The sequence below is a fragment of the Kogia breviceps genome, chromosome 12 (assembly GCF_026419965.1).
Source record: "Kogia breviceps isolate mKogBre1 chromosome 12, mKogBre1 haplotype 1, whole genome shotgun sequence".
NCBI lineage: Eukaryota > Metazoa > Chordata > Mammalia > Artiodactyla > Physeteridae > Kogia > Kogia breviceps.
Genome location: NC_081321.1, coordinates 102,406,689 through 102,417,250, shown reverse-complemented (window position 1 = coordinate 102,417,250; position 10,562 = coordinate 102,406,689). Strand labels below are relative to the sequence as shown.

Genomic DNA, 10,562 nt, shown 5'->3' with positions numbered 1-10,562 from the left:
ACCCTTTCTGTCCCACCCAGCTGCATATCAAACCTTGCGAACAGCACCTGAGAAGGGCGAGATGCAGAGGCTCTCCATGAAGTAGACGTACTCAGTGCCAGTGGTGCCGAACTTAGAATAAAAAACAAAAAAGGAGCCAGACGGGGACAAACCAGGTCAGAGGGTGGGACAGGCAGCAGTATTCAGTCAGATTTATTTACCTTCCTACAGTGAGTTCCAAAGCGAATAAGGGGGAGCACTAGTTATTCAGTTGTGTATTTGGGGCGCCAGGCTGGGCACTCTCAGGTGTGTCCTTATGTTCTCACAGCCCCGTTTCAGACAAGGAAAGCAATGTTAGATGTCTCTTCCAATCCACACAGCTAATAAGGGGCAGAACGAGGGCAAAGCCCAGGCCTCGCCTAGGAAGGGGGCTGGCGGGAAGTGGGGCGGGCTTCTGGAGGGGCTGAGCTGGCAGGAGAGACCCCACCAGGCTGCAGAGGGCTATGAGCTGAGTGGTCCTGCACGGCCTGGGCTAGGGTCTGGGCAGGGCGCTTTCGCAGACAAGGGTTCTAGGCCCTTGAGGTCAGTCAGACAAAAGAGGGCTTCAGAGCTGTTCCAGGGGAGAGACAGCCAGGCTCCCAGAGGCCTCAGGACAGGTAGAAAGTCCCAGAGGCAAGGATGTTTTCCTGGGGGCTTGTGTGCTCCCTGGTCCCCTTCCCACCCCATCGAGGGCTCCTTGCCTGGCCTGGAGCCCCAGGGACAGACCCTAGGAGCAGAATGTGTTCCCAGCCATCTCCTTCTTCAGCTCAGGGGTTGCCAGTCTCCTCAGTGGGCCAAGTCCTGGTGCCCAGGGGCACGTCAGGCTCTCGGAGTCCAGGGAGTCCCACGGGCAGGTAATTCCCAGGCAGCGGGGTGGTGCTGTGAGAGAGGATCCCTGTCTGGAGGAGGGTGGGTGAGCCAGCAGAGGCGCTGGGTAACCAAAGAGGGAATCAAGTCCTGGAGGAAGGAAGCAGCTTGGGTGTGGCCGGAGGTACGACACCGGGCTAGGCACACCCAGCGACCAGCCCCCAGGTGCAGGGAGGGAGCCTGGGCTCGGGGTCGGGGCAGAGGCCTAGGGGAGGCGGGGAGCGGGTGGAAGGCGGAGTCAGGAGGCCTGTTGGAACAGAAAAGGAAAGTCGTCCCGGGAACAACAGCAGAAAGTTCTGGATCACAGCCTCCTCCCTGTGGCCCGCCTGCCCTCAGACTCTGCCCCAGGGTCTCCCCGGAGAGCAGCGCTGAAGTCCCTGGGGTTCCAGCAGCCACTCAGAGGGCGGTCTGCAGCGGGTCCGCGGGGGGCAGCGTCAGGATGAATGGGCAGAGGACCCCTTTGGCCCCCGGGGGAAAAGGCTGTAGCTCCTTGGCCTGGAACTGGGCGGTCCCCTCGGAGACCGTGAAGGTGGCTGTGACCTGGTGGTTGAGGCAGTAAATGGTGTTGCCCAGCGCGGCGCAGCGGAGCGGGGCGGGGTCGGGCAGGGGCAGGGAGGCGGCCCGGCTCCAAGAGCTGGTCACGGTGTTGTAGCGCATCACCGCGGCGCCCACGCCCCGCAGCAGGTCGAAGCGGTACAGGAAGCCCCCCAGAGCCACAATGTCGCTGGACCGCCGGTGGCTGGCACTGTAGGGGCACTCGTCCCACGCGTCCTTCGCGGGGCTGTACCTGAGCAGGCGGTAGAAGAGGTGGCCGCCGGTAACATAAATGTCCCCCCGGCAGGCCACAGCTTCGTGAGCCACGGGGAAGGTGCCTGCAGGGAGGGGCGCACGGGAGGTCCAGGCGTCCGTGCGCGGGTCGTAGCGCTCCATGCTGTACAGACACTCGCCCCCGATGGCGTAGAGCAGCCCGTCCAGCGCCACCAGTTTGAGCTGGGCACGCGCCTGCTGCATGGGCCGCACCTGGCTCCAGATGTTGGTCAGAGGGTTGTAGCAGAAGACCTCGTTGGAGCAGACGGCCTCGGCACCGGATCCACGGATGCCCCCCGCCAGGAACAGGTAGTTGTGCAGAGTGCAGAGACCGCAGCCCCGGAGCGGGGCCTCCTGGGGCACCTGGGTCAGGGGCCGCCACGCGTTCTCCCGGGGATGGAACACGTGCAGGTACGTGCGGGAAGGCGGGGGCGGGGGCGCGGGCCGCACCGCGGGAGCCTCCACCCCACGAGAGTCCCTTGTGAGCCCTGAGCGGCTCACCCGGTAGAGGCTGGGCAGCACGAGGACCCCCAGCACCTCCTGGCCCCGGCTGGTCCGAAGGCTCAGGATGCGCTCCCGGTCAGCCCCACTCAGCTGCCGGTAGAGGCTCGGGTCTCCCAGCACGTGTAGCAGATTGTCACTCATCCAGGCATAGGTCTCCTGGGCCAGGCGGGGGTCCCCGTGCTGCTGGGCAAAGGCCAGTGCCTCCAGGCAGCTGCCCAGGTCCAGCCATGGCTGCAGAGCCGCTGCCGCCGGGGATCTGGGCTGCTGGGGCCCCTCCACCCTCCCACAGCCTGCCGGCCTCTGCAGAAACACCACAAGTTTTTGGGCCTCCTCCTGCTTCTTGGTGAGGACCTGCTGGCTGCCTGCAGGGCTGGGCCCCTCCCCGGGCTCCTGTCCTGGGCGCTGCCCTGGGGCCGCTGGGCTGGCCTCAGCCTCAGAGCTCTGGGATATTTCGCACAAGCTGCGTTTCCGTGGCCGGGGGACAGGCTGTGAGTCCCGCCTTGTAACTGGGGAGGGTGCAGAGCCAGGCTGGGTCTGCTCCGGTGGCCGTGAGGGGGCCCTGGGTTCTGCAGCTCCAGGCGGCAGCGAGTCTGGATGGTTCTCCTCAATCCTCTCCCCTCTTGGGCCTGAGGGAGGGCCTGCGGTGGGTGCCTCGTTGGTCTCGGCGCTGCTCTGCTGCGGGGGGGCTCCAGCCTCAGCCAGGCCCCCTGTGCCTGCCCCTGCGACCGGTCCAGCCGGGCCGCGCCTGTCCTCACGGCTGGGGACAGCCTCTTCAGGGGAAGAGCCAGACTCTCTGTTCTCAGAGGGTGTGGCAGTGCTGGGGTCTCTGGGGCTCTCCAGAGCTGCCCTTGGGACTGTCCCTTGGGGCCTCTCTGGCCTGGGGAAGGGGTGACTCCTAAGAACCATCGAAATAAGGTTTCCCCAGCTAGTTGAGAACTGCCCCTCCTGACTGCCCTTGCAGAGAACCACACTGGGCTTCTGAGATGCAGGCCTTGACCCACTAGCAGGCCCAGGGGCTGCAGCTGTGACAGGGGCAGGGGCTGCAGCTGTGACAGGGGCAGGGGCTGCAGCTGTGACAGGGGCAGGGGCTGCAGCTGTGACAGGCCCAGGGGCTGCAGCTGTGACAGGGGCAGGGGCTGCAGCTGTGACAGGGGCAGGGGCTGCAGCTGTGACAGGGGCAGGGGCTGCAGCTGTGACAGGGGCAGGGGCTGCAGCTGTGACAGGGGCAGGGGCTGCAGCTGTGACAGGGGCAGGGGCTGCAGCTGTGACAGGGGCAGGGGCTGCAGCTGTGACAGGGGCAGGGGCTGCAGCTGTGACAGGGGCAGGGGCTGCAGCTGTGACAGGCCCAGGGGCTGCAGCTGTGACAGGGGCAGGGGCTGCAGCTGTGACAGGCTCAGGGGCTGCAGCTCTGACAGGCCCAGGGGCTGCAGCTCTGACAGTGGCGGGGGCTGCAGCTGTGACAGGGGCAGGGGCTGCAGCTGTGACAGGGGCGGGGGCTGCAGCTGTGACAGGCTCGGAGGCTGCAGCTGTGACAGGCCCGGGGGCTGCAGCTGTGACAGGGGCGGGGGCTGCAGCTGTGACAGGCCCGGGGGCTGCAGCTGTGACAGGCCCGGGGGCTGCAGCTGTGACAGGGGCAGGGGCTGCAGCTGTGACAGGGGCAGGGGCTGCAGCTGTGACAGGCCCAGGGGCTGCAGCTGTGACAGGGGCAGGGGCTGCAGCTGTGACAGGCCCAGGGGCTGCAGCTGTGACAGGGGCAGGGGATGGCCCTGCTTTGAGATGTTCATCCTCAGCAGGACCTTGGCCAACTCTGGGGGGCAAAGACGCTGACAGAGAGGAGTTCAGAAGAGTTGGGGCTACAGGCAAGAGACCTGGATGGGGATGTGCTGTGGGTGGGAGGGGTTTAGGGGTGCGTGGAGAGGATGTGGGGGAGGGGCTCAGGGAGGGCATGTAGCTGCGAACCTCTGCGGCTCGCTCCCCTCTGTCAGAGCCATCAGCCACCTGGCCTTGCAGGGATCCTCCCTCTTCTCTGACACTGTGGCCCCCTTGCTCCTTTGTCTCTCCAGGCCCTGAACTGAAGAAAGGGTGGTCTCCAGAGCCATTAGCCCCAGCCTCACCCGCAGTGCTGGCCTCTGTGGTCCCCTCCCCTTGGGACAAGAGTGGGTGTCCCCCCTGTGGCCCCTCTTGTGATAGGCCCATGGAGCCTGGGGCCTGGCTGAAGCTCCCGGTGACAAGGACCTCCCTCCTCACCCAGGGCCAACCTTCCATGGAGGCTGGGGACCTCTGAGACTCCCTGGGGGCCAGGGTCCCAGCCTCCCTGCTCTCAGTAGCTTTGGCTCCTGAGTCCGGAGCTAGGACTGGGGCTGGTTGGGGACTGCTCTTCCCACGCCCCCTCTCTGAGACATCCACCGGGGGCCTAGTCTTCAGGGCATACGACGGAGGCAGCTCCTGGGGGAAAGGGAGCCCCTGGGAGCCCGCGGGGAGGCTGCTAGCTGCACCCACAGAATCCCACACACTCACCACGGTGCCCAGGGACAGGGGGTCCAGCCTTGGGGAGCGGCAGGTTCTCTCTCCTGAGCTGCGGTCCACCTGCCACCGGCGGCTGCCTGGGCCCCTCCCCAGTGAGCCAGGTGACGCCACACCTTGCTGCCAGGGACTGGTGTCCCGTTCCACCATGTGGACGAGGGCCTGGTGAGCTGGTGCCTTGGCTTGGACGCCTCCTGCTTCTACCTGCACCTCCACTTCTCCGCCAGGACTCCGGGGGGTGAACTGTATCAGGAGGGGCGCAGACATCCCCTCTGCTTTGCTCTGACCCAGGAGGGCAGCACCTGGCTTGCGAGGCTCCCTTCCTTTTCCTCGGGGGGCTTCTGGAGTGGCATTACCACGCTGCTGTCCCAAGGTCCCTCCGCCGGCCACCTCACCAGGTGTCTTGAGTGGAGGTGTAGCTGTAGCAGTCAGACCTTCACCTGGCGGGGGCTCCTGATCCTGGGCCCCTGCTGCGGCTGGGCTCCCCTGGCCACGTCCTGGAGGGCATGGCTTCCCCTGCCCTGAGCTGTGCCCCTCGACACCACCACTGACCTTGGATTTCGGGGGCAGGGCTGGCCCAGGTCCTCCCACCTGCGAAGGTCGAGGGGCTGTGGATGCTGGACCTGCCGCCTCCTGGTCCTGCCCAGAGCCAAACCAGTGCAAAGCTAGCGCCGTGGCGGCCACCACAGCCAGCGCCAGCAGGGTCAGCACGGCGCCGTCCCAGTCTTCGTCCCCCTCCCCATCCCAGCCCCAGCCGGGGCCGTCAGCCCCCGAGACGCCCTGGGTCATGGTCTGGGCGGAGACGAGCGTGAGGAGCCGGGCAGCAGGCTGGGAGCTATGTGCTGCGCACGCCGGTCCTGCTTCAGGCCTGGGTGCCGCCTGGTGTCGCGCAGATGGCATCCGTGACGTGCCCCGCCCAGAGCGCTGCCCAGTTAAGGTGGCCCTGTGCCGGGGCCAGTGCGCCGCCCAGCCGGGGAGGGGTGGGTCTGTGTCTGCACCTGGGCTTGGGTGTTGTTAGGAGGGCCTGGCTGGAGGTATCAGCAGACAGCATAACCCGCGGCAGCTCCAGGATCTCAGGGGCCTCCCCAAGTCCCCTGCCCAGCTTCTGCCTCCTCCCTTTGCCATAGGTTCCCATGGCAAATGGCAGTGCTCCTCAGCACTCTTCTGGCATCCCAGCCGACCCCCTTCTGCCTGAGAGACCCTCACGCCCCCCAAACTCATCCCACACCCCCGCGGCCCCCCTCTGAGCTCGGGGCCAGCCTCAGGGGGCTCTGGCGGGGAAGAGTTACCCACAGGAAGATGTTATCTGTAGCTGCAGCAACACGATGAGGCCCTGATGAAATTACCAGAAACCGGAGAAGATGATTCCACTCTTGGCCAGGGTGGGGGGGGGGGTCTCCCTGAGGAGGGGGACCATGGGGGCAGGGGTCCTGACCCTAAGCACTGCCGAGCACACAGATGGCCTGCCGGGAAGGTGCACAGGTGTGAAGCAGAGGCTGGCGCTTCTCCCTCCCAGACACACACGTGCTTGGGGGGGCCGAGGCAGACTCTCCCTTCCCCTCCTCCAGCGGCCTCTGGACGCTCCGTACCCTGAGTGCAGCAGAGATGGGATGGTTGTCAAAAGGAATCTTTAAGCCATCACTAATGAAGAGTGAACAAAGTAAAGAAAACCCAAAAGTTGTGTTTTCCCCTTCCCCTTTGTTGGCCTGGTTTATCACAACCTTCTAGAGCCCCTGGGCCTCCGTCGGGGCCGTCTTGACTGCCAGCCGCCACTCTCGCGCCGTGGAGAACCCTCGGCCCCTGCCCGCTCCCTGTCCCATCACCACTCAGCCCTGGGGGGCTTCACACACCCTCCTCTGGCCCCAGGGCTCTATCAGTCTGACTTCCGGTGCCTCATCTCAGGCCTCAGCCTTCCCTCGTCCCCCCACCCCAGCCCGCCCCGCCAGGACTCGGGCCCCTCAGAGGCCGGCGTGTAGGTGCCCTGCAGCACTTGGCTTCTCAGGGGACGAGCCTTGTCTCCTTCATCTGCCTCTCACTTAAGCCGAGGAGTAGGTGTCAGGACAGGTGCCATGTGGGACCCAGACATGGAAAAAGAGCCTGGAGCTCCTGGGACAAAGGCAGGCCCCCACGACATGTACTTGTTCCTTCTTCAGGGACCGAGGACTCTCCCTGACTCAGGCAGCGAGGTGGCCAAGGCATGTCCCTGGCACCCAGCCTGGGTTCTACTGAGCCTCAGGTATCTCACCCCCTGTCCCCTCCCAGCCTTCCCCTCCCCGAGCGTATTAAGTGACAGTAAGAGGAAGGATGGAAGGGGGCCCTGCCTTAAGGTGGACCTCGAGCTGGTGGCGGCCTTTCTGGATGCCGCCCTTATTCTCTGTCCTGGTCCCAGGCTCTGCCTCTTGGTTAAGTTTGGGGTCCAACAACCTTGAGAGGATGGAGATGACACCATCGTCTGCACCTCTGTATTGGCCACGTCGTGTCCACCACGCATCTCCACCCAGTACCTGCAGGACCCTGTCGTCGGTCTGAGCACCAGAGGCTGCGGCCAGAGGACACGTGTCCACTAGGGATACCTTAGGACACCAACTTCACTAGGTGCTGAGGATGGTGACAGGTCCTAGAGACACACAGGTGACCAAGGAAGGGTCTAGTCCCCTCCTCTGTGGAAAGGAAACACCTGACTTTGTCAAAACCCTTGACTTTGGGTTTTAAAGGGCAAACGCTGCCCTTCGTGGAGCCGCTCCCTACTGGGAAGGTGACTGGAGACATGTTGCTGCCTAAAATAGTGGGAGTTTTGCCCTCTTTCCGTAGAGAGTAAAAATGTGGCACTGATGCAAAGGTGACAGAACTTCAGAAGCACACAGGATCACCCACAGAAATTGTGACACATGAGTAATGGTTCTGGTCGTGCTATGATGGCATAAATATCACAGATTCCCATTGAGGTAAAAATAAAGATCAAAAATATGGGTCCCGGGAAAGTCTGACCTGTAGCAGCCTCCTCAGAGCCCCATTTCCAGCTGCCTGCTGAGGCAGGACCCCTGTCCCAGTCCCTCCAAGGAATAGAGGGATTTGGGCCTATGGACCCAGAGATCCTGTTTCCTCTGAGACAACGCAAGCAAAACAGGAATGGAGGCCGTCACCTGCTTGCCAGCAACCATGACCAATGGAGCTGGGGGCCCAGGAGGTGGGGAAATCCATCCACATGAGATGATCCACTGCAGCACCCACAGGAAGACCCCCACTAACTGGTCACCAAGCCCCAACTACGCTAGCTCCCACAGTGCCTTTCTGAAACATTTCGTGGAGGAAAAGCCTAGTGATGAAGACATGATTCCACATGGAGAGCTAAATACAAATGGACAGCTAATATAAATAAGATGGTAGAGAGCTGCAGACTGCACTAAATGTAGGGTTTTTCTATTACTGGAATTTTTTAAAGGCAAGAAAGATTGCATAATCAAATGATATAAAACAAAGAATATAATATTATGTAATCATGTTTATGTTAAAAGTATATATGTACTTTTATATATGTATAAATAAATCTAGAATAATGTTTAACGCTTAGAAAATATAAATCTCAGATTTAATCGTTATATAGTTATACCCAACAGGGGATACCTTTTAAGCAATCCATCTGAGGTGGGGAAAGGTTTATGCAAAAAAAATTATTTAAAAAAGACAAACAAGGGCTTCCCTGGTGGTGCAGTGGTTGAGAATCCGCCTGCCAATGGAGGGGACACGTCTTTGATCCCTGGTCCGGGAAGATCCCACATGCCGTGGAGCAACTAAGCCCGTGTGCCACAACTACTGAGCCTGCGCTCTAGAGCCCGCGAGCCACAACTGCTGAGCCTGCATGCTGCAACTACTGAAGCCTGTGCACCTAGAAGCCTGTGCTCTGCAACGAGAAGCCACTGCAATGAGAAGCCCACGCACTGCAACGAAGAGTAGCCCCGGATCGCCACAACTAGAGAAAGCCCGGGCTTAGCAACGAAGACCCAATGCAGCCAAAAATAAATAAATAATTTTTTTAAAAAAAGACACAATACAATGTGATTTATAATGGAAAAAGTTAAAACACATAAGCATTCAACAATGTGGGAATGATGAAGAGAACGTGTTTCCACACAAATTTAAAATTTTTTTGTTCTAGTTCTGCAAAAAAAAAAATGCCATTGGTAATTTGATAGGGATTGCATTGAATCTGTAGATTGCCTTGGGTAGTGTGGTCATTTTAACAATATTAGTTCTTCCAATCCAAGAACACAGTATATCTCTCCGTCTGTTTCTGTCAACTTCAGTTTCTTTCATCAGTGTCTTATAGTTTTCAGAGTACAGTCTTTTGCCTCCTTAGGGAGGTTTATTCCTAGGTATTTTATTCTCTTTGATGCAATGGTAAATGGGACTGTTTCCTTAATTTCTCTTTCTGATAGTTCGTTGTTAGTGTGTAGAAGTTCAACAGACACCTGTCAGGATGGCCATCATCAAAAAGTCTACATGTAATAAATGCTGGAGAGGGTGTGGAGAAAAGGGAACCATCTTGCACTGTTGGTGGGAATGTAAATTGGTGCAGCCACTGTGGAGAGCAGTATGGAAGTTCCTTAAAAAACTAAAAATAGAACTACCATATGATCCTGCAATCCCACTCCTGGGCATATATCTGGAGAAAACTCTAATTCAAAAAGACACATGCACCCCAGTGTTCATAGCAGCACTATTTACAATAGCCAAGACATTAGGAAGCAACCTAAATGTCCATCGACAGAGGATTGGGTAAAGAAGATGTGGTATATTTATACAATGGAATATTACCCAGCCATAAAAATGAATGAAATAATGCCACTTGCAGCAACATGGATGGACCTGGGGAATTCCCTGGTGGTCCAGTGATTAGGACCCAGCGCTTTCACTGCATGGCCCCAGGATCAATCCCTGGTGGGAGAACTGGGATCCTGCAAGCTGCACAACTTGGCCAAAAAAACAAAAAAACAAACATGGATGGACCTAGAGATTATAATACTAAGTGAAGTAAGCCAGACAGAGAAAGACAAATATCATATGATATTGCTTATATGTGGAGCATATAAGCATATGATATTGCTTTAAAAAAAAAAAGGTACAAATAAACTTACATACAAAACAGAAATAGATTCACAGACATAGAAAACAAATTTATGCCTTACCAAAAAGGGGGGGGAGTAATAGGAGTTTGGGATTAACATAAACACACTACTATATACAAAATAGATAAACAACAAGGACCTACTGTAGAGCAGAGGGAAGTGTACTTAATATTTTGTAATAACCTATAAGGGAAAAGAATCTGAGAAAAATATATGTATAACTGAATCATCTTGCTGTACACCTGAAACTAACCCAGCATTGTAAATCAACTGTACCTCAATTTAAAAAAAAAGATCACAGTGAGGTGCAATGCAGCGGGGAACTAAGATCCCACATGCCACAGGGTAACTAAGCCTGAGTGCCACAACTAGAGAGAAGCCCACGACAGCAACGAAGAGCCCATGCACTGCAACAAAAGATCCTACGTGCCTCAACTAATACCTGACGCAGCCAATACATAACTATTTTTTAAGTAAAAAAATATAAATTAAAAAAGAAAAGAAAAAAATGTGCAAAAGTACTGAATAAACATTTTTCCCAAAAAAAGACATACGATGGCCAACAGGCACCTGAAAAGACACTCAACATGATTACTCATCAGGGAAATGCAAATCAAAACCACACTATCACCTCACACCTGTCAGAATGACTATGAAAAGACAACAGCTATAAAGCAGAAACTAGCACACCATTGTAAAGCAATTATACTCCAATAA

General features: G+C 57.9%; 1 protein-coding gene across 1 annotated transcript; it reads right to left on the bottom strand.

The window, feature by feature from the left end:
• Positions 1 to 174: 174 nt before the first annotated feature.
• Positions 175 to 8,170, bottom strand: KLHDC7B (kelch domain containing 7B). Its single transcript, XM_067010541.1, has one exon. The coding sequence runs from the start codon at positions 5,617 to 5,619 to the stop codon at positions 1,282 to 1,284; it is 4,338 nt and encodes a 1,445-aa protein (XP_066866642.1). The 5' UTR covers positions 5,620 to 8,170; the 3' UTR covers positions 175 to 1,281.
• Positions 8,171 to 10,562: the final 2,392 nt, after the last annotated feature.